This window comes from Cyclopterus lumpus, chromosome 1 (genome assembly GCF_009769545.1).
Source record: "Cyclopterus lumpus isolate fCycLum1 chromosome 1, fCycLum1.pri, whole genome shotgun sequence".
Taxonomy (NCBI): domain Eukaryota; kingdom Metazoa; phylum Chordata; class Actinopteri; order Perciformes; family Cyclopteridae; genus Cyclopterus; species Cyclopterus lumpus.
The window spans coordinates 18183007-18208074 of record NC_046966.1 but is presented as its reverse complement, the minus strand read 5'-3'; the positions used below and the strand labels follow the sequence as shown (position 1 = coordinate 18208074).

Sequence of the window (25068 nt, the reverse complement as noted above, 5' to 3'; positions counted from 1 at the left end):
TCAATGAAAAGCTCAGTCAGAGGTTGACTAATTGATCTACTTGTTGTCAAATAGTTTCCATAGCAACAGAGGTTTCATCAGGGGCAATCGAAATGTGTGCGCCCATGTGCCCCTCTGTGTTTTGTTAAGGTAAACGTTTGCAGTGCACATAAAAACGGATGCAAATCTGTGCCATGTGCAAACATAGTCTTGCATCTCATTTACAACTATTCTGTGTTCTACTTGATATGCAAATAATATTGCACACTTTTTGCAAATGCTTTACATAATAAAGTGAATCCACACAGTTAGCTCTGATGTGAGCACAGAAAGTAATTAGGCTGCCTCTGACACTTAACGAGGAAACATATTCGGCGGCCTACATTTTTTAAGTTTTACTATGGCCATCCTAAAACCCCTCCACTACGCGATGAAAAAGACTTTGTTTCACTGGTTCACTGGCTACCTAAAAGCTAACATGTCGTATATGCTTTAACTGTACATATGTAATCAAACCTCACCTATGAGTGGGCGTGGTTTCAGAGCCTTCAGCGGACACGCCCCCCAACATTTCAGAGCAGAGAATGGTACTATTTTTTTCTCCACGATTTTGAAACCTAATGTTATATACCTGACCATTTTTGTGGTGGAATGTAATTGGGCCTGGTGCTCAATAACACAAACATAGAACACATGTTTAGTTTTGCTTTGCCCCGAATTTAAATTATAACGAATTTACAATTTACAACATCTGGATTTGTTTCTTTCCCTCTCCATCAGCTCTCCCTGTGCATATTTTAGTTTCCTATGGGTATATGACCATTATGGCAACTGATAAATGTAACTCTGGTTTACTCTCATCCCCATAATGAGATATTTGTCACTGCTTCATTTGCTTTGCCCAGCTGATAAGCGACGATGGGGGCTAAGCCTCTGCCCGAGCTCTGAGGGAGGCAGTCGAGGGCGAGGCGAACGGATAATGTGCCATTGGTCTTTATTGTTCCTGACAAGTCCCTTGTGTGGCACAGATGCTGCAATACATAAATGCACCCATGTCACATTTACTGCTGTAATTCTGTCCTGCATTAACTTAACAGGAAGACGGACATTGCTAAACAAGTTTGGTGGGCAAGCTGTTGCAAATTATAGATAAGTAAGATCATTAGAAAATGCCAAAGGTACAGACATAATGAATGTGTGTTATGGAGATGGTTTGAGTGTCAAGACCAGTGGGTGAGCAGAGACAGGGGAGTGATGGAAAAACCTTATGGAACAGAAATCAACAAGCATCATTATTCTCGTAACTTGTCAATGCTACATAAATCAAGATTAGGATTTTACTTTCAATTTACTTTTTTAAAATTTCTATCATATTTGGTGGCAATGCCACTTTCTTTAAATAATAATACAACATTTAAGGGAGAATGTCAGATATAGAGAGCTCCCACTGTATGAAGTTTATATTTTTTACATTTTTAATTATGTTATCAAAATAGTTGGGTATCGCAGGTTTGTATGTGGCTTTGAGGGTTCATGGCCTTAAATATGATTATGTGTGCAGTTATATTATGTAGAGACAGTCTTGAATGTGCATACCATTTAAGGTTAAGTCTGATGGATATTCATGTTCTTTGTTTTGTAAGAATAAAAATGAAATTGGAGAAACTGTAGGCAGAGAGAGGAAGATAAACAGTCTGCTGAGAGGTGGCAGTAGAATCCTCATATTTGGGTTCCATTTGATACATTTTTAATGACGAGCTGACCTCAGCAAACACTTTGGATGCTCTAATAACTCTATTCCATACATAAATGAATCATCCCTACTTTCATTGTTTACTAGCCGGTGAATTAAAGGCATAATCCCATTAGCGTGGTGTTTGTTGGACCTCCAATGCTGCCGGCACTTCTCTGCACAAACGTGTCAGTCATGACTCTTAAACTCCTTTTATGGGATAACTTCAGCTTAAAGGCCAGAACTACGTATTGTACATTTAGGCTCATACCTTATTTTCTGTCTTTAATAGATGTATTAGAACAGTAGTCTCTTTTGTCTGTTGCTTCGAGGTAAAGATGTTCAGCTGTGGAGTACACAGAGAGTTTCTGTTTTGCAGGTTACGACAGGCAACATAGAAATAGCAATGACAAAGAAAAGCCCCTGCAAGTAATGACCAAAAAGTTAAAAGACATTAATTGGATCCAAGTTAAGAAAAGAAAGTCATGACACTTGTCCAATTTGCACTTGTCCAATTGATTCTACTGCTCACACAGCGTGTGCCCAACCCTCCTCTATGTCCACAACATATCTAACTGTGGATTGATTAAAAAAGCCTGCTGTGCTCTCAGCGCCACAGGACCATGAAGATGAAACCCTTAACATGCTACCGACCTACATTGATCTGACAGACCTCACTTACGAGATGGTGTTGCTGTAGTTTGTGATCTTGTTTTTTTTTTTCTCAGCTTGTCAGGCTCACAGACAGACATTTCCAAAAGCATTGGATATAGGATTGCTCATCTCCTGAAGGATTCAGAAAAGTAGCGAAGAGCAAAGAAATGACAGGAAAGATTAAAAGAAGAGATGGATGTTGAACAGATGTTGGTCAGTGTTGCTGGCATCCAATTCCTTCTGTCACATAGCCAGCCCACCTGGGCAAACAGATGGGGATCAGATACGGCTAATTCATCTAACCTCCAACGGTCACCAGCTCCATTAGCCTGGTCCCCAGAGCTCTCCAGCAGACAGGGAGGAGTCCACTGAGCAGGGACGACAGCTTAGCCATTGACTTGGATGTTAGCCTTTGGAAAGGGCTCCTCCTGTAGCACAGACATGGGTTGGTGTACACTGAGGAACGCAGGTCAGTTCGGTCTGGGTGAAGACATGTGCACAGATAGGCCGAGAGTTTATGTTCACCTCAGTGTTGGTCTGTTCACTAAAATATCTCAGCAACTATTGGATGGATTTAAAAAAATGTTGTACAGACAGTCATGTTCTCCAGAGGATGAAGCCTACTGGCTTTGGGGATCTTTTGACTTTTTACTCTTCGCACCACCATGATATTGACTCAAAACTCATTCTATTTGATGGATTTCTTTGAAATTTGCTTTAAATATTGAAGATCTATGATAATAACTTTGATGATCCACAATTTTATTTAGCACCGTCATCTGGTAAACATTTTTTCTTTTCTTTTATTGCCAAAGTCCTGCAAAAGTCTCAGCTGTACTTGCATATGTGAGCATGCTCAACATTCATGTCTTTTATTCATTCAAGTGTGCATTGGAATTCTTGTGTGGATTATTCAGTAATCATTCAGTAAGTAAATATGGTAAATACAATAACAATATGCAAATTATAATAAAAATAAAGAGATACACATTGACAGATAAGGAATATGTACTTGCTATTTAGTAGCATGCTCAACGAAGAGTGTTTTGTCTGGTTTATTGTTCTGGACTGCACATTTCTACATGTGGAGCTTATGTTTTGCTCTTGACTATATTAAAACAGACAGATTGGTTAGAAATGGCATCTGTTTACATTTGCACTTTGGTAAGTAGCAGCAAATCTGTTTACACCTTAGGAAGAATGCATGATTGATTTTCAGTGCGAGGAAATAATAAGTAACATCACTGTCAGCTCCAGCTGAGTCATATATCCATTTTGGAGAGGCAACAGCTTGAGTGGGTCAACATTATATACAGTGACGGAGGCGCAGTGGATTTGTTTTCATGTTTGGCCAACCTGCCTAATGATTTAAAAAATCTGTGTCAGGTAACCGATTTTCCCATCTCGATTCTGTGTAAACATAAACCTTCTGGAGCACTGAAGCGCTGATTGGTGCATACTGGTCTGTTGCCTCGAGAGTAATAATGAACGGGAATTAAACAAGTGTGTACTGCGTAGATTTTGTTCTTCTCGACACAAAGTAAGAGACAGCAAGTGTGGATACTAAGACTTTGTCATTATGCTGCAATTAATATACACTGTGAGGTGCGGTACACAGGAACACACTCTGTTTGACATCAATATTTAGAAATAGTGGCAGGATTTTAGTAATTTACTCTACTTGTCCTTTGGGTGTTTTGATAAATAAGAAAATAATCATTGTTGACAAGATATACCGTGTATATACTACAGTAGTAATAATGGGTCTATTCTGCCTGTATGCTAATGTATAGATAGATAGATAGATAGATAGATAGATAGATAGATAGATAGATAGATAGATAGATAGAAGACTACACAACATCTGCACAGCTGTTAACAATGGGGGAGAATGAACGGGAGGTACGAGCACATCCGATATTTACCTGCACTTCCATTGAACTAATTAGCAATATTTGTTACATTACAATTTGGAAATGTGTTCAACATGCATACCATCAATGTGCTCTGATATTTATGATGAAGTTACTTTTCCGCACATGAGCTGGAAAACACTCAACGTGCACTAGAGCGGATTTTACTGGTTTGGTAACATGAGCTTTATTCCTTCGATAGAAACTTCTTAGACATTTAACATTTAACTGAAATATATGCAAACTCTGCCTCGCAAACATCACAACTCTCCTAAGTTGCTTCTGTTTCTTGGTTGTTCTTGAAAGCTTTGCCTCATCTCAAAGAGGCTCATCAACCCTATTTACATATTTGAGCATCCAACATGGAGTGTCAGATTGTATTTTTGAGCTTAAATGTAAGCCACTAACAAAGAGTATCATTTGTCTGAACATTTTAATTGGACATTCTGAGCAAAGTAGCAGCTGCAATATAAAATCCTCTGCTTAAATGATTACACTGCTCATTAGAGGATGTTATAAGCGGTTGATTCAAATGAGCTACTTTTGAGATGCTTGTCGTTCTCTAATTGATACATTCTCTGTCTGATATACATTTATATGTGTGTTAAATGATCTTTCAAACGCTATTTAAAAGTGGAATGGTTTGGAGGGTTAACTTATGCCAAACCAAGAATAATTTGTAGTTAACTGTTTAAAAAATGGTTTGTGTTAAAATTATGCTTTCTTTGGGAGAATGGCTGGGTAAATTGGGCTTTAATAATTTGAAATATTGCCTGTGCTGTTCTTTGTTTTTGGGTAATCTGACAGCTTTGTTAAGCAACCATTCACTCAATTTAATTAGGTGCTATGTATTCCCCTTTGTCACTCAGTTATATCTCAAGTTATTCAATTACACAAAGGTTTTGTTTTTTGGGGGGAAATCAAAGAACATTTGAACATCAATGTAAATTATTATCTAATGTTTGCTTATCTGTTGATGTGCCTCACTTCATAAGCACATCAACAAGGTTATAAAGAGAACAGCAGTCATGTTGGGAAGATCGTAGTTCCGCTGAAAGCAGACGGTGAGGTATTAACTGCTAGGTATGTTTATCTTTTAAACATCCACCATCCCAGTTATACTTCATGACAATGTGACATATACTCGTGTATTTTTTCTTTTAGGTCGTTCATTCAAGCCAAGCTGCTGCAAAACCCAGAAATCTCTGGAGTTCATCCCAATAAACTTGCACACCCAGAGGATGAGAGTGACGTGCCCCAGAAAAACAGGTATATTACACTACTGCTTTGGACTTCTGTTGGACATTTTATTACACCTAAGTCCAATATTCACACTCCTTCTGTCCTGTCTTTGGTGTCTATCAACTGCTGAGTGAAATATTTGTCTTTTATGCTGCAAAATACACTACATCTGTTGTTGCAGAGCCGATTAAGTATAGTTGTTTTTAGGGATCTTTCACAAACATTGCTATGAGAGCGCTGACACTGAACCAAAAAGTCAAATGTGGCTGAAACTGACTATAAAACTCCATAAAGCCAAACAGAAGCTGCAGATTCAGGTGGTAACTCTCTCATTGTCATAATATTTCCCATTGTCATTTTTAAAAAATGGTGTAAAGCCAATTCAAAATGTAATTTGTACAAACCTGCTCGAAAGCAACTTGGCTCAGTCGCTGTTTGACCTGGAACTTCCAAGCAGAAAAAGCAGGTAATGGGGGGAGAGGTGGTTTCATATGCAAACTTTTCTTTAAGCTGCTCTGGTTGTTTTGTGTTTCTATGCCTGTGACTTCTCCACCTGTCGGAGATACTCAGAGGACTCAGACAGGGCAGTTCTAGTTCATCGTCCAGGTTGAAAGGTGAGGATTAACTTGGCCTGAGAAAGATAGACTAAACACTAATTAGGCCCTTAGCGTTTTTCCAGAGAGAAATACTGGGTTTTCTCCTCCGCCGCTGCTCTCTAGCTGACAGAGCCTGTTATTGCCCTGAAACTGTCTCTGTGTATTAGGGCGACTAACTGATGCTTCACTGCCTGTGAGTGGGCTCCATTTTCGATGATTGATGGAGAAGTTGAAGACAGACAAACCTTGATCTAAACTGTGCTTCTTTCAGTGAAGACATCAGGGGTGAAAGATAAAATAAGCTAAATCAAGTCATCACACAACGCACCGAAACTGTCTTGCACTGTCAGGGCAGAAGAAGAGGGGAATCAAGATAAAACGATTGATTGATAGACACTCTGATAACAACTCTCTGTGGGAGCAATTCACACCGTTACTCAATTCCAGGCAGTGGTGCTTTAGCTGATATGTCTGTGTGTGTTAACCCTACGTTTATACTTCAGTATGACCTGGAGTACCAGCAGAATAACACATCTCCCATCGGCTTCATAATGTTTATGAAGAAATCTGGGGGGAAACCGTGATTAATAGATCATAAAAATAAAACCTTGATTAATTAAAAAGAAGAAATGTTTCACGCAAATTAAGTAAATCTTTAAAAAGATCAATCCAACTCAACCCGTAAATTCTCACCTTAAACATGCTGCGTAATGTCTCACACACCACTCAGTGACAGTACATATCGATGGATTCATGAAAAGAGACGTCACTTGACATGCAGTGTACTGAAAATCATTGAAATGTGAGTTTGACATACACCCTGTGCTACCGTCATTCCTCATGTAGGAAGAGTTTCCTTTTAACGATGACTTCATATTTTCGCCATTTATCATTTATTATTTTTTTGTCAATATTCTACATCAATACGTTCAATCAGTATTTTATAACAGAGTCCTGTGTATCTAATTAGATGAAGCTTATAATAATAATAATAATAATAATGCATTGAATTTATATAGCGCTTTTCATGATACTCAAAGACACTACACATAATTATAACATCCTAAAAGCTAAAAATAAATAAATAATTGTCTTTCACCACTGTGTACCAGTACCGTCTTCGGAATGTAGCGAGTCCCAATTTCCAAGTGTTGTCAATTATTCCATTGTTCCCTTTGATTTTGTGAAATTATGCATTTCCTTGAGTTTTGGCTATGCATTCCAATCAACAACGCTGAACTATTCATTTTAATTTTGTCAATTTGATCATCAAGCAAAAAAAAAAGAAAAGACTATTGGGAAATACGTCTGTCTGCTGCCACCAAAATGACAACTGCAAAACAGTTCCAGCCTAAAAAGCTCAGCTGAAATTAAAATGTTGTTCAGCATTCATTTCCTTCGTCATTGTTAAACTAGGTTTGTGGAATGGGTTAAGTGCGAGTTATAACCACTCATCCTGACTGCCGCAATCAATTTCCTCTTTTAGAGAGCAACTGTCCTCTCAGTACTTAAACAGCTTATTCTGTTCTTGATATATTGTGTATTGAAAAAAGGATGGTGTGAGAGCGAGACCAGGCAAATCAAGCACAAATTGGTCATTGTGCTTGATTTTCCAAAACCCGCCATTGTATTATAGTACACTTCTGCTGTGGGAGAACCAATTAAGGGAACGTGGACATCCAAAAACTCTAGGGGCCAAACGTGTGGTGGAACGGGAGCCTCAAGGCCTGCCACAAGGATAATGAATGGAAGATGCAGTGGGTAGTAGCAAAGCCCCCATATCAAACGACTATTGGTCCATTGCAGTGTTGTTAAGGGACGGGAGGCTGTTGGTCGCACTGCCATCCACATCTCTGTGGCAACACTTGGAGCTGTGTTGTGTCATTAATTTCTACTTTCAACGATTTTTCAACCACTGTTTTCCTGCAGTCGGAGCAGTGCACTGTTGCTTTCCCAGAGGTGTTCATTAACTGACCTGGCACTAAACCACACCAACATATTCAACCCCATAAACCCCAGTCCACCCACTCTCCCTCCTCCCGTTATTCAGTTTTAATTGTCAACCTCACTCATTACTCATTCAAAACCAGGCCTGTTGTAAGCACCCCTGTGCCCGCCCAGCCGTCTGTGAAGTGTTTATTTACTTGTGACGGCAGTGTGCAAATTGGAATGAAGTGCTGTGACATTCATCGTCCTTCTGGTTCAACGTGGGACCAGCGTTCAGACCAAAAGATGGCGGGAGAAAAGAAACACTTAATAGAGTGCAGAGTAACTTCATGTCTTATGTCAATGTCATAGTTGTGGATACATATGATGCAACTGTGGGTTTAAAACTACTCTGTTACAAAGGAGCCCCACCAAAGAACGTTGAAGTTTCCATTTGAACTAAAGCCCTGAAACCGCTGCATGGTATCCTCAAGAATACTGGATCAATCTTTATGCAGGTATTACTAATGTACTACTGTTGATATAACTTGGTACGTCACCAGAAATGTAGGAGTCGATTTAGTCGTAGGATGAGATACCACTTGAAAAATGTACTCCTTTGTTACCTTTTGCATACTGTTTTTGTAGATTTATTTATAATTCCTGATAATTTGCCTCAAATTGTTGGTTGAAACATAAATGTTTTTGTTGTTGTTTTAATTCATAATTTATCTTCTTGAATCTCATTTTTCTTGATCCTCAAGAGAGAAATTTCCAAGATGCTGTTTAATACATCTTGTTATTTGAATTCCATCAAATCTGTTTTTCTGTCTTCCAGATGCATTCTACGACGTTGTCACCGTCGGCGCCCCCGCAGCCCATTTCCAGGGGTTCAAGTGTGGTGGTCTGCAGCGTCTCCTGAGCAGATATGAAGCAGAGAAAAAGAGGTGGGAGGAAGAACAACAGCTGGCAGACCTGTACACCAATGTTGCTTAGAGGGAGCGTGGATGATTTAATACGGGACACATGCTGAGGGGGAAACAAGCTTTTATTGGCAAAATAATCTAACTTGTGCATAATTGATAGTGGCAGACACATTTGTTGTCCATGGCCTTTGGGCTTGATCTGCACAGCCCCCTACAGTTTCTCACCACCAAGCCATGCTGAATTTAGACTGGAACTCCACTGCCTCCGACAGCTCAATTTGACTGGGGGCCACCGACGTGATGGAAAAGGCTTGTCGAGTCAGAAGTTCCTCTGTACTGGTTCTTTCTTCGCTGGCAGGCATTGTGTTTTCCTCCACCCTGAAGCTGTATGTTAACTTGCCACTGAGGAGACCTCACATTTTGCTGCACGTTTTGTTACAACTTCCCAGCTGCCAGCCGGAGCTGGCTCGTAAAAAGCACTTCAACTCAAAACCCGAATGATCAGTCCAGATGTTTAGAAGTTTTTATGCAATGAATGAGGACATTTCTCATCTGAGGTAATGTCTGGAGCTAATAGCGTTACTATGAAGAGTTTGTGATGTGCAATTGAACAGCAATCCATAAGCATTGACTGCCAGAAATTAGTCTACAATAAGCACTGCGATAATCAATCATTACTACAAACATATTTCACAAGGAGTGAGTTCTTAATCTGAAAACCCATGAGTAAAATCTGAGTGTATATACTGGCTTGGTCAGACCTGTAGAGACCTTGTTTTTCTCTCACTGACGCACAGGGAGCAGATTTATGTTAGATTGGGTTCCGACTGTGGCTGTGTCTTTGCTTGATTGCTTGATGCGGAAAATATGTTTTGTGTGTTTCTTTTACTGTGTGAAACCGCTCGCCCGACAAACGTTTAAGGTCGTGTTGTCCATACATAGTTACAAAGCGCACAAACACAGGCTGAAAGTGCACCCCGGCAGAACCAATCCAGAGGACTTTCTCAAACCTGAGCTCGGCAGTATCCTGTACATTTAGCTGCTTTTGCCATTGAGATGCAGGACGGAGGTATATGTCACTGGAGTTCAGTATGTGGTCACTTGAGTGATGCCAGAAGAAATGAAGGGTGATTTTTCTTAAAGCTCCCCATAGAGTGCAAAGTCATTACAGACCATGCCAGATCCAATTAGTTACAGAGTTTGCAGCTCAAGAAAGAGGGGAAGAGAGGCAAGATGGAGAGGGCTGAGGTGTGGGTCGGAAATGTATAAGTTGATGGAAAAATAGTTGGGGGCCTGTGCTGATGATAAAAAAAAATAAAGAAGGGACTTCTTTACGCTAAAGTGCACACGTGAATTTGCTGAAGATGGTCAGTTGTATCTGAACTATGATAAGGTTCGCATATTTTCGAAAATCCACTGAAGTGAAATCATTTTTCTTTGAACGAGAGATTAGACTTCAGAAATAATTCTCCGGGGAGACAGAGCTTTTTGTTTCATATTTGACTTAGCTAATGACTCACTGTAGCTTAAATTTTCCAATTTTACGGCTGGCTAACTGACGACGTCCTGCGCTGAGCCTTATCCATGTTTGACCTGGAATGCAGTAATTTGTCAGCCATCGTCAGAAATGGGAATAAATCTGACGAGTTTGTAGTGTTTGCAGAGGCCATTGTAATGAAGGTTCATGTTTACATTAAATGGGGAACATTCATTATGTAATGGTTTAATTAACTTTTATTATGCATGCACTAAATATATTAAGCTTTGAGGGAATTATGTTTTTTTGTTTTTTTTCAGTTAAGTACTGTAGTCTTGTGCTCAAATCTAGTTGAGAGTCACTTAATTGTGTGGAAAGTCAGCCTAACTGAGCAGATAAAAGTGTGTGTGTGTGTGTGTGTGTGTGTGTGTGTGAGCGTGTGTGTGTGTGTGTGTGTGTGTGTGTGTGTGAGCGTGCGGACATGCAGACACTCATTATACTCCTCCCAGTGTGTCTCCTCGCCTATCTGAAGCAGCCTTTTGTAATCACATTTGATTAAAAAGAGAACAATCAGCAAGATGTGAGACTTGGCTATTCAATGGGATATTAATTCATCAAAGAGAAGATGGAAAAGGATTGAGGGACGGGAAGAAAAAAAAAGAAAAACCTGAGCACAGAGGTGTTACCAGCAGGGCAATGAAAGAGCTATATGTCTTTGTTCCCTCGACACTAGAAGAGAGGAAGGGGGGTTCTTTTCAGATCCATTAGAAACCTGCATTGGCGAAGCAATGTAGTTTGTCTTTCAGGATGGGCCAGGAAAGAGTTTAATCAATAACTACGTTTAGCATTCCTCCAGAAACCTTACACATGTACACACAGGGCGAGAGCATTAATCTATCATTAATGCATGCAGTACCACTTAAATGGCAGTTTTAAAAGCCACGCGTCCTTTTTTAATTGAACCCTATAGACCTAGCCGTGGATTTGCTGAGGTGGCGTAATCTATCATTAACAGCCTCTTTTAAATTATTCAGCTAACCTGCATAACGATGCGACACACTTTGTTTTTTGGGAGACATGTTTTATGGAACCTGAAAATTGTCAAATGTTGTCCTACCAGCTGTACTGGTGTTGTGTTTTGTTTTTATTACACACGTATGGAAGTATAGCAGATTTATTTAAATATTTGTTTTACTTCTGTGTTGTGTTTCAGTGTCAGACTAAGCTGTACTTAGTTGGTGCAGAAACTGGGCAGTATATATATCCTCTCTTCCATGTGGCTTTGAATGTTGTCCACTGTAACAGAGAGGAAGGAGGAACTGACATGTCGCCTCCTGGTCAAGCAGAACTGCCGGATGACACATTTCTCAGAGACAGAGTGGTTGAAACTACATCACGCAGTCTCTTGGGTCCAATGTTCAGATTGAATGTGACTAGCTGCACGTTGTCCAACAAAATACCTTCGTACCAGGGTGTGTGTGTGTGTGTGTGTGTGTGTGTGCAGTGCCTGGGACTCGGGTAAGGCTGATGGACAGCAGCTTCTTGATTCTTTGCTCCTGGTTCTGTGGGTGACGGTACTGGCAGCAGCTTTGAGGCGTAGCTGTTCTCAGATCAGGGTTCTTAGTTCTGGTCTGAACTGAGGAAAGCTTTGGCTGTTACTCTCAGAACTGATATGAGTTGAAATGAGCAGATGGAGTTTGGCAGTTAAAAGAAGCTGGTTTTAGATCAGATCGCTCAGCTTGTATCTACAGTAGAGTGCAGAGTGTATATGTTGTGACTGTGGCAGTGTCCTGGTGTAAGAAGAACAGTGATTACAGCATGCTGTCTAAATGACGAAGGAGGCTTTGGCAGTCACCTGGAGTGCTGCAGAGCTCTCTGCTGACGTAGCTGCATTTTTCTCCTGCTGGCTGTCAGCAGCAGGCCACAAGCTCTTCATTAATTTCCTCCCCACTATTAATTAGCCATGCGCTGAAGATGCTGGCTTAATTAGGCCGCTGGGCACAGCGGTTGTCTCCCTCTCATTACAGTTATAACCAATTCCCATTGATCATTTAGGAAAACAAAGGAGGAAGTTCATCCTGGACACACTGCTAGTTTTAGTAGTCTGTTAGTAGACTGGAGTCTTAGACTGAAGTTTACCTGATGGAGCATTGCGCCACTAATGTGTTAACATGTTGACGAGTCCCTATTCTTGGAGATCCAGTGCTGTGTAAAACTTGAATTATAAGGCCATGGGCGATAATGTCATGAATCAAAGTGCAGGTGCAACGCGCAGTCAGAGGGAGTGGCACCTTTTTGTGTTTTCATGGCTGGAGGCGCGTGGCACACCCAGGGTGCACATGGAAATGAGGTGGGATTAAGAAAAAATCATTATGTATATATACATACATAAAAGTGTAAAAGTTTGCAGGGGTATGGCAGCATTTATTTCTAAAAGCTTTTCTTCCCATTATAATGTACAGACACCAGGTAATGGAGTCTGGATGAGCTTCACCTGAGAGGAAACTAATATTCTCTCACAGGAGGTGGAGAGTTGCAATCATAGCCCAACACAAATGTGTACCCAAGACCAGATAAATTTAATTTATTGCTTCTGAACATGTCCGCCTCTGTTGTTTTCTGCTATAATCTGCTATTTTATTTGGAATCTATAAAGGATCCATTGACAGCTTATATATGCATCAATAATGTCCCAGCGGCCAAAGAGGGAACACAACAATTTTCAGTTTGGACCTCTTTATGTCTGTGGAAGGTAAACTATTACCATAATGACACCGGTTTTGAGCCACGAATACAGTAATAGAGGTGTTTTTTTAAATAACAAAACTTATTTCACACGATTGTTAAATTGAACCAGAACAGTTATGTGACCAGTCATGATCATATGTGCAAGCTGCACAATTTACTCTGAATCCTGGAATTCGTGCCATAGTTGGAGTGTACAAACATAAATAAAAGAGCTTTGTGTGTGACGGGAATATCACAAAACACAGGTGCACCATGTACAAGCACAGTTGGCGAGCAGGCAAGTGGCTGTAGGTGAATGTAGGTGTGATGGTCACTATGAAGAGAATGAGTACATATCATTTATGTGTATTGTGTAATCTAGTAAGTCTGCACAAATAGGCCTCTTCAATCGATTGTAGCTCCAATTTGAGCTCATTTAACTGGAATGCAATTTGAATGCTCTCCGCATGCTGCTGGAGGCCTGACTGCCCACATGTGGAGATGTTCTAACATGCAAGAAATCTGGCACAGTAAAAAATGTGACTTGTGTATCATTATATTTAAAACACTCATAAGACAACCCTCTACCCTGAAGCGCTAGTCCTTACTGTGTCTCTTTATGAGGGAAAACAAGAAAAAACTGTTGAAATGCTCTATACTGCACGTATGGAGATTTAATGAGTCTCTTTGGTCATAGACAGAAACATAAATATTCATAAATAGCATGCCGACTTCAAAGTTTACATAGTTGCTGGACAAATAGCTCACATTCACATTCACATTATGAATATCAATGAAGATTCATATGTGCCTGTTATAAGGAATCTGGAGACTTATAAGTTTGTTCGCTGTACTTTAAGAACAAACAGCATATCTATATTTTAATTTAAATTTCAAAGGATGTTCCACTACTTGTTATTTGTTATTATAGATAAGAAAAAGAAAAGAATACTATTGATATCAAATGCTCAAAATTGTTTGATTAAATGGCAACTGCATTAGAACCAAATTGTTTTAACTTAAAAGAAACGCATCCAGATTTTATCATAAAATAGATCAACCATCAAACAAACGGTAAATAACAAGTTCTTCTGGGAGCTCCTTTAAACAAAAGTAAATCATTTGGGAACCATGAGGCCTTTCATGAGCTCAGGTTTGCTGTAAATCAGCTTGAGGTTGTGACCGGCTTGAAGTCTTGTGTTTATTTATTAAAACATCATGGACTCCAATGACACCACCAAACTATGACCTCAGACATTAACCCACGGTTCAATCAGCACCTACATATTTCAACATATTTTAAGTTCCACAAAGCAATCTATGGTGGTTGTATTGGATTATAGTGTGCATCCACCCCCTGATGTTTTTGACACCACGTTTAAAAAAAAAACTTGGCACACAGCACTCCCAAATTACATCGGGGATGGAAAACATACCCAAAGCTTGAAATGACAATCAGCTCCTCTTGTGCAACATCACCTTTGGCCTTTCATCAAGTTTGCATACACAGATGTATGCTTCTTTCTTTTTACCTTTTCATGGTTTGCGGTCTTAGTAGATTCCTTTGGAATGAGAGCATTGCTGATGAGACAATTAAAGTTGCTTCCCTTAGCCAGCCTTGGAGAGGATCAATTCTGTGATCTAGCATCAGGTGGCAGGTCCTAACATTAATGATTGCCTACATAGGCTCCTTAATGGGATTGGATTTGTACTTATGAATCAACAGGGCTGTTATTGAATCTGGCTGAAGCAATTGTCCTCTTCCGTAAACTTTCTCCTTGGCCTTTTTTTCTGGAGCATCAGTATTGTTGCAGGCCTTAAGGATTTTTCTTTTCTTTTTGTTCTGCATAATGTAGTAAGACGAATGTAAGCACACAGAGGATGAAAGGGGTTTAGAGAAAGGGGGTTTGTTGCAGTAGATTATTCAATTATGGTCTTCTCTGTGATAGAAATTGTAGCATTTGGAGGTACGGCTGTGGAAGAGGGGGCAACAGAAGTGCGCACGTATAGACCTGGTGGTGATGTGTGTGTCTGTCCTGTGTATTTCTCTCATTTATTGATTCCTTTGATTAGCTTTGAGCTCGTGGGTGGTAGTCCTCCAGGGAGCTCATTACTAGTAATGACAATGCCAAGATTTCAAAGTTAGCCAGTCAAAGACATAGTTAGTGGCTAGCACCTACTACGCCTAATGTCTTAAGGCCTTCAGATTTTCACACTTTCTGATAAATCAGGTGGTGCTGTTCCACACAGGGCGACTTCTAAAGAAGCACTCTTTCCCTCGCTGAAAATATTATGAGCGCTGCAGATAATACTGTATTATGGCAGCCCTTTGTATGTGCCCCTCCCTTCCTCTATCTCGTGTTCTCTCTTTCGCTCTTCTCTCTCTCGTGTCAATTATGCCTTAGGATCTGGCTCTGGGGTATGGCCTACATAGAGGCTTGCAGAGCTGACTCTAAACTAGCTCCACGCTACATCTGATGGCAGGAAGTCAGCCAAAACTCATTGAAAGTCACTGGAACTTTACCCGAGGAGAATGTTTGATTGGAGTGATTTGCCCTGAATCTAGGAACTGACAAAAGGTGTTTTTGTCTGAGATTAAATGGCTCCCTAGAAATGAAGAAGAGATTAATTATTTATAAAGAGAAAATGGGTTGACATTGGACTGCAGTTTCAGTTTGACAGTTCATGCCAAATACCTGGAAAGTGTTGCTGCTGTACATATTCCGGGCCGCACAAGTGTGCCATAACACAACATTTATGTGTCAATAAACACCCACTATTTGTCAGTACAATCGGTACAAAGAATAGCCATATTGACATATGATATTGTACAGTTATGATCAACCGCTCTATATACACTTTTTTGATTAGAAGCAATAAGCTCTTCCACAATAAGAGTTTGTAGTTATCTTCATCCTCAAGCTTTGTCGTTATTTACCAAGTTACGCCTGTGATAAAATGTAAATACATTCCGATGCAACTGCTGTTAGTAAAGGCTGCGCTTGTTATTCACAGCAGGGAAGTAGCTGCACAAAGCAACTGGGTGTGGTGCATCACATACTCCACAACATTCAAAGGCTTCGAGATAAATAATTTTCTTATAATAAAATACATACTTGATGTGTTTGATACCAGCAATGCTGTTATCTTAAAATGCTATTTTACAATACAAGTCTTTGGTACAGATGCCTTCATGGTCTGACCACAACACATTAGAGGAAAGCATTAACATTTACTCAATTCACACCTTTCAAGAAGAAATAAAGGAAACCTGTTCTCGATTAGTTGTGTTTTGATGATAAGGTCGAGCACAAGGAGCAGGTCAACTAAGGAATGCTGCAGCGCAGCTTGTTTGATTTCAACTACGACCTCAAGTGGACACAATGAAAACCAGTAGCACCTTTCTAAACATTCATGGGATGAGCTTCTGTACAATCTCATTACAAGCAAGTGTGGCCCAGTTCTGTTCAGTTCCGGTTTGGGACACTTTTGTGTGTATTCCATATATTTAGTCCATGATAGTGCGACTGAATGTATATGTTTTTTTTTCTTTCGTCACAGCTTCAGCACCGCCTACCAGTGTATCTACTACTCCCCAGAGCACACGGCTAAAGCTCAGGAGGTACTCAGCACCATGAGCCTCCTCCAGCCCCTCATCACAAGCCTAGCGGACCGGCTCCTCCAGGCTGCCCAGGAGCACTCTTCCCCTGGACTGAGAGATGCACTCAAGAACCTTTCTGACAAGGTAAGGCAGCCCCCAAACCCTTCACTCACTCTCGCTCCCATCCTAACTATCCCTTTCCTCTTGGCCTCAAGCTGCTGCAACCAACTATTTTATTCTTGGACACATCGACAAACATTGTCCTGTAATACCTCAGAAAAGCCTTTTAGATTTAAGTTTAACTGTGGCACGAAGTTAATTTAAACTCAAAGTCACCAAAAAACTACTTTCGGCTCCTTCCAAGGCAAGGCCAGTTTATTTGTAGACCACATTTCAACAACAAAGCAATTCAAAATGCTTCACATAAAACCATTAAAAGCATCAAAACATAATGCAAAAGCCAAGCCTATATATTCAATAGTTTACCTGGTAGAGTTGCATTCAGCGGACTACTCAGGTGGATGCATTGGCTTAAATTGACTGGCGGTGTTTACCAAATGTTTACCTTCTCACTGGAGTTATCCTGCAAGAGAGACTTAGTACCAGTGCTTGTAATATTATTACTCTGCTAGTTTCATCGAAAAACAAAACTGCAACATTTATAAATTCTCGAAATAACTTTCAAACTTAAAATCCAGCAGTTTTCTTCGCACTCTAAAAAGACAACCCTCAGGAAAAGTCCATAAGTCATCATAAAAATGCCAAACTAACAAAAGTGAACAGCAGCATGGAGGTTTATGGAGTTGAGGTGTTTTTTATCAGTATAATTAATGAATTACATCTGGTGCCGTCAGATTTCAATCTGTTGTGGGAGAGATTGTTTTTGCCACAGTGGAATAGAGCCCAATCAGCCTGCTTAATTGGTACATTCGCTCTGTCACCACTTCCTCTCATCCTTGATTAGACACGCACACGTTGGCCTAGTAAACCCCTGGCCCGGTCAGCACAAGTGGGGCTGCTCTGATTAAAATCTCAAGCTTTGTTTGCGTGTGTGTGTGTATGTGTGGTTGAGGGCAGTGGAGGTGTGAAACTGTGTTTCTGTGTGTGTATCTAAAAGCTGATGTTCAAGTGACATCACTCTCTTCAAGCCTCATTGACTCCAATCATGAATCACACGTTTAATATCCATATTTCCTCCTGCACATCTGGTTGTTGTTTTTTCAGACACACACAAACATGCTTGATTCTGTGTGTTTTTCCTCATCACTTGTTCACACATGTACACACCTGTGCAGACACAAGTAATGTCTCGCCTGTTTTATTCATATTGCCGAAAATCACAAACTTCCCCCAAAAGACCAATTTGATCATTTGGGAAATGTGCTTTCTTGCTGAGAATGAGAAGATCAATACCACTCTACCATATCTGTCCATTGAATATAAGCAGACGGTTAGCTTAGCTTAGCATAAAAACTGGTGAAACAGATGTCCAAAGATAACAAAATCCACCTTACAGTTCTATCTAACGCTTCACGAAAGCATGAAAGCAAATAAACATATTTTGTTTAACAAACTCTTCAATATACTACCCTGCAATGTTTAGTGTTTTAGTCCTTTTTAAAGCAACAATATCACATATTAACTCAGCTGTGTTACAGCTTGTCTTCGTTTATAAAAGTAAACATTCACCACTTTTGGACATTTTATAAACAAAACGTTGACGCAGATTAATCAATAATGAAAATAAAAACACCCCAAAACAATACTGCACAATCGCACTTAGACAAATATCTGAAATCCTTCTGCCATACAAATAAATAAAGGCATATGCATTTGCGAGTGCGTCACTGCGTTGTCTGTGAAGTTTCTTCAATAAAGACAGTGAGTCACATCTTCAGAGAATCTGAGATGATGATGGGAAGATGAGACACCTCCAGAAAACATCAGGGGGATGAAAGAACTTTTTTTACTAAGTACTCCTTGCATCTGACTTTTTCCACTTTGCTTCACACCACTACTCGAGGCCTAATGAAATTACACTTCTTCACTTCACAGCGGGGACGGCAAATGTACTGTTGCTTCTCTATGTATGGTGATAATTCTGTTGACGAGGATAATAATAACTTCACTCTGATGATACAGACAGGGAAAAGCACATCTCCTCTCCCTCCAGCTGTGTCCTAGGACACGTTTTATGTCTCCATCTTCACAGTTACCCGGCTGAAGCTGTGGTTTATGATGTGAGATTATAAGGCGTTTGGAAGTCAAATACGCAATTGTGAATATGCCAAGTGCTGTTGGAATCTGCCCAGCTCGCTCCATCAGGCCTCTCTTAACTTCTCTCAGCTACATTGAGTGAAAAAAGCTCTATTTTTATCTCCGAAAAATCCAAAATCCGCTCATCCTTCAGGGTAAAACCATCGGAAACCATTCAGGGCGAATAGATTTCTTCAGTTTTCTTCTTTTTCAGATCAGACGTAACTTATTTTTCCGCAGTATCGGTCCACAGAGGCACTTTCTGACTTGCACAAGTGCTCAGTCAAGATCATATCAGCAGATATAGATAAGAAAGACTAGCAACAGAATTTGTCCCGAGGGACTTTGAGTGCTTCAGATCTCTAAAACAGGTAGGTGTGGAAGAGCTACACTAAGGAGTAGTTTTTTTTGTGGGGGGAGGAGCAAAGTTGCTTTGGTTTAGTCCTGGTAAGAGAATGACGCTGCAATGCTTTCCTCCTTTCCCCAGAGGAGTGCACCTCTGATATTCTATGTTGAACACAGTATCTATATGAATCCTGGTGTACAGTGTCATCATTAAAATGTTTTCTGCACTTCGCTGTTAGTCCTGGTCTTAGTTGAGGTACTGGTAGAATATTTAGGAATGTGATTGAATGGTGGTTGGTTATAATGTAACCAGGTTACAATTTTTATTTATTTTTTAAAGTTGCTCAGTCATAGTCAAATACATGGCTTCTTTGACCGCGTGTTTAAGAAGTGCAAATAAGAAAAGATTCTTTTAAATTCAGTGTTGGTCTTTGTTCGCTCTTCTCAGGAATGATAATGAATAATACATGGTTTTATAGATTGCAAATTAACATTGAGGTCAGATAAGCAGAGTTCAATATGAATGTGAATTTACATTTTGAGGGCTGCACGGTGGTGTAGTGGCTAGCACTGTCGCCTCACAGCAAGAGGGCCGCGGGTTCAATTCCCGGTCGGAGCGGTCCTTCTGTGTGGAGTTTGCATGTTCTCCCCGTGGCAGCGTAGGTTCTCTCCGGGCTCTCCGGCTTCCTCTCACAGTCCAAAGACATGCTGCAGGTTAATTGATCTCTAAAATTGCCCATAGATGTGAGAGTGAATGGTTGTATGTCCCTACATGTGCCCTCGATGGACTGGCGGCCTGTCCAGGGTGTCCCCTGCCTTCGCCCTATGTCAGCTGGGATAGGCTCCAGCGCCCCCGCGACCCTAATGAGGATAAGCGGTATTGAAGATGGATGGATTTACATTTTGAATCCCCAGTTTCTGTTAGGTGTTTTGATTACTCAATCAAGTGAAGCTAAGTCATTCATGTAGCACTTTTCTTTTTTTTATCTTTAAAATTATGTTTACTCCTTTATGTACGATTATGTGCATCGCAGAATAGCATTTCAGCACAAGTTGTTCTTAGATAATTACACGCACAGTCGTATCCATAGATTTCAACGTTCACATTATTGACTTACAGTAATGGAACTCATTTGGACCCAAGCAAGACGATTAAAATGGATATGATCTGGATACAATGGTGTTTTAAGTGTAGTCATCATTTGCTCTCTCCGCTCAAACATTAATCAAATGGCTCATTGTATGTGGATAAATCTTTATCTGTTTTACATCTATATATGTAATATCGTTTTTAATGACTGACACAGGCTGTAGCTACACTATAAGAGGAGTCAGCAGTTTATTCTCAGTTAAAGCTATAATGTGTCAGATTTGTGAAAATCAACAGAAGTAACAAGTGTTTGGAACGGCAGCTTCAGTGAGGAAGAAATCCACTGTAAGTGTTTGACGATAGACTCCACCGATGTGAAGCCTCTTTGAAGATAGGAGAAAGATCATGATCCCACTGAGTAGACCAGGCGTCGTGCCATTTTCATCAACATTAAGTTTAATTATAACACCACATCAAATTGGTAGATTTATAATCGTATTCCATCCATATAGAAAACAACAAGATATTGTAATCATATGTTAGAACACTGCACATCCTTATGAAAACATCTGCGTGTCATAGGCTTCGATAACAGTCCGAATCAGCAACAGACTGAACCTACTGTCGGAATCACAATATGATTAGAGCATTCCGTCATTTTTTTAAAACTTTATTCCCTTTTCTTATGTTATACTGGATAGTTGGATAAGTAATGAAAAATTACGCAAATGACACAATCGGAGAAGTGAAAGTCGTCTCTTTGGTAAAATGCTGACGGGTCATGCAGCCTTTTTGAAAGGAGTCACAAGTTGACATTGCTTCATTTTCACGAGTCGCCAGCACAAAAGGTTTAGAATCACTTCCTTTTGACGTCCACACAAAGCGTCTCTCGTACCGGCCAGGGAGGGGTTATTGTCCTCAGTTATCACATCAATGAGGGAGGAAAGAATATGACTAAAAAAAACACCACGGCATAACTACTTGGCCGGTTAAATGGCCCACAGAATCACCACACTGGTCGCCAGCTAAAGTTTGCACCAAATAGGTTTGGGCCAGCGCTTGGTAGGGCTCAGGAAAAGGGTGTTTGTGAGGCAAATGTATACACTGCAATGACTTCACCGGCTCCTTTTCATGGAGAGCTTGGCTCGTGTTTTGTTAGATTGCATTTTGCTATGCTAATAAAATTGCTTATTGCGGTGCTAACCCAATTACTCTTGAGAGCCCTTATCATTTTTCACGCAGTGGCGGCAGCGAGCGAGAGGCTCCTTGGTACTGGGATCATCATCAACTTACAGTAGCTGGTGAATTTGAGATCAAAGGAGGTGTGTTCTCCTCGGAGAAGCAGGCTGGAGGAGGAGTAATTGAATTGTTTGTTGTTTGTTGCTGTTTTTGTTGCTCACCGGCTGTGCTGCAGTAATGGAGCTGAGCTATACTTTATGGTGAAAGGGTGTTCATTTTCCTTGTTTCTCTTCCCTTCCTTTGTAAATCGTTTACACACTTCCAAGATTACTTCCATCTGTATTTTCTTACCCAAATGTGACACTCTCTTCCCACTTACTCTGTCTCTTTTGCTTTTTCAGCGCTTACATTTTAATTTGTTGTGCTTCCTCACAACATTCAGTATCTGGGTTTCATTTTTCCAATCGGTCTTTCTCCCTCTCTTTGCTACAGACCGAACAATTTGTTCACACACTTAAGGATGAATTGGTCAAGAGTGCACTACTGGCACTGCACGCAGCGCGGCCCGGATACGTCTCCAAGAACCAGCAGCAAACCCCGGTGCAGGGAGGCCAACATCAAGGCCACATCCTCCAGGGCAGTGACCAGAATCCGAGCCCAGTCCAGGGACTTCCAGGTCACAGTCCGGCCACGTCGATCACTGACAGCACAGCGGGGTGTAATAATGTGGAAGGACTACAAAGCACGACCAGAGGCGAAGGTGTGCTGCTGAAGCACCAAGACTCCATACCGCACCATAAAGAGTACGACGAGGAGGAATGGGTGAGGGTGACTACTTTTCTCAGTCATTAAGAAGTTATTTTTTAGAACAATGACACAAACTGCCATGTTTCCTGCTGGCCTCATGGTCCAGCACACACACGGGGAGATTCACTATCATTACAGATAAACCATTTGTATGGCAAAATTTGATCGCGTCAAACATAATATTTCTTTTTAATGAGTTTCCTCATTTCTTTCTGACCAAGTCACTGCAGAACAAGTCATGCTGCTTCTTTTCATTGAAGTGTGTTTGACTTTTGCGTGTGAGGATGGAATCGGCCTCGCTGACAGCAGGAGTTTGACATGATTTCTGCACACCACAGTGTCTAATTATCGCTCCAAATATTCCTCACCGTTTTATCATGTTCAAACCATGAAAGACGAAAGACCAAAATACACAACGCCATATACACACACACTTAGATTATCATATTTGTCGCACACACACATAAAAGTGAAAGCATCTATTTGTCCGTTAACCATTGGAGTTCAGGAAAAGCAAGAGAGAGCTGGAAACAAGTGAAATGCTTTGAAAGTAATCTCATAATATCCAGAGTGCTATTTCCTTTTGACCTTTCGGACTTGAAGCCAGTTCACACTGTAAAGCTGCTTCAACGGTTTTTGGTCCTGGTTTTTTTTTTGCACACTTTTCCTCAATTTCACAATCTCAGACAGAGTGAGAAAGATCTTATCAGTGAGGCTGATCTGACTGCTGTATATTTGGCTCTTTTAGGACCGGGTGTGGGCCAACGTGGCCAAATGTCTCAACTGTGTCATCGCCATGGTGGATAAACTCCAGGAAGAAGACAACAGCAATCAAGAGCCGGCCCCTGAGCAGCAGCTAGCTGATGTCATCATCTCACACAACCCCGGTAAATAACAGATTTTGTGAAGCGCGAGTATCAATCAGTGAAACTATATGCTGGTGTGTTAATGCTGTAAATAGGTGTAATGTTGGCACATAACTGACTCACTGGAAACCCTGTTCTATTATTAGTCTTGTCATCTGATGTTGGTTGGTCAGGATTTGAACATATTATGCTGCTTTCACGGCATAATGAGCGACGCAGCATCATTTTCAATGCAGGCCAATGACATGAAGCTGCAAACCGAGATTTGATGCTGCATGACGGGCGTGTCCCTCAACAAATCATCATTGAGCTAGTCTCCATTTGTTTCAGTTCTTCAGTGAGCGTCAAACAATCATATGTTTGTTTCTGTTTCATATACTGTTAGCCAGTTCCCAGTGCTATTTAACATGAAGGTTGTATTTTACTGTAAAGGACATCCATCTATCCATCTCTCCACTTTCTAAACTAAACTAGCACTGTCACCTCACAGCAAGAGGGGGCACGTTCTCCCCGTGTCAGCGTGGGTTCTCCGGCTTCCTCCCACAGTTCAAAGACATGCAGCTCGGGTTGATTGATGACTTTAAATTGCCCGTAGGTGTGAATGCGAGAGTCTGGCGACCTGTCCAGGGTGGACTCTGCTTTCGCCCAATGTCAGCTGGGATCAACTCCTTTAAATTTGGCACAAATGTCCACCTGGTGAAAGTTCACTGCCCTCACAAAGTGGTCATTTGAGTTCTCTTCAGGTGAACCGATACCATGAGCCATCATAGGAAACTTTTATGTAATATAATGCAGAGTTGTCTTCAACGTATCCATCTTTATCATTGGCAGCATATGTTATCAGTATTGGCTATTAGCTTATTTTAGTTTAAGAAGCTTTTGAACCCAAAAATATATGAAACTAAATCAAACACATTTCCACCGTGAGGGGAACAACGCGGAACAGTTTTGGAGTCTTATCTGCAGCCTGAGTGAGACAAGACTGTGGTTCAACTTAGAGGCTCCCAGATGTTTAAGCATTTGCAAAAGACAAACTTAAATCGTTGCCAGAGAAGCGGATGAAAGCAATATTTGATATGCAGAGCCATTCATAAGCTGCCCAGTCTTCCCTTATGTCCAATGAAATCCTGCCTCAAGCTTGTGTCCAGACAAGTGCCCAGTCTGTTACAACTGCCAACTGGCACGCAGAGCTGCAGCATTGGTCTGACCAGGCGACAAGGGGAGGCTGTGTGTGTGTGTGTGTGTGTGTGTGTGTGTGTGTGTGTGTGTGTGTGTGTGTGTGTGTGTGTTTGTGTGTGTGTGCATGTGTTCTGCATGTGTCTATCTGTCTGAGTGAGCTGGTAGATATGAACAAGGCTCTCCACCTGGTGTTCAGTCTGAAAGAGAAGCTCAACCCCCGAGCACATTATTAAGACGCTGAACAGGCTCAGAGCAAGTGGTTATCTGCTTGTCTAAATACAAACATGGACAGAATAATGAGAGAGGCTTTATCTCCGAGCGGAGACCGGCGAAGCTCTGGCTTTTAATGACGCGTTGTGGGGGTTTTGATGTTTGGACAGGTGTGCTGGCGAAGAGATGACAGCTGGAGTTCTGTTTCTCCTTCTCTGTGCAGAGGCGGTATTTGCAGAATGAGATAAGACATGATTTTTTCTGGCAAGGGCAAGGCTGATGTTCCATACATTATTGGTGGAATCCAACTGTGTTTTTGTGTGCCTGTGCGTATGTGCGTGTCCACAATAATCTCGTCTCTCT

At 40.8% G+C, this 25068-nt stretch overlaps 1 protein-coding gene across 8 annotated transcripts in view; it reads left to right on the top strand.

Annotated features, from left to right (window-relative positions):
* inpp4b (inositol polyphosphate-4-phosphatase type II B) overlaps positions 1–25068 on the top strand; it is a 98501-nt gene that overhangs the window by 58427 nt on the left and 15006 nt on the right. For all 8 annotated transcript variants that reach the window (XM_034533926.1, XM_034533909.1, XM_034533918.1 and 5 more), the window contains 5 exons: positions 5443–5547; positions 8881–8989; positions 16734–16917; positions 22136–22465; positions 23199–23337. In XM_034533926.1, the coding sequence (XP_034389817.1) occupies positions 5443–5547; positions 8881–8989; positions 16734–16917; positions 22136–22465; positions 23199–23337 (867 nt within the window). The remainder of the gene's footprint in view (positions 1–5442; positions 5548–8880; positions 8990–16733; positions 16918–22135; positions 22466–23198; positions 23338–25068) is intronic.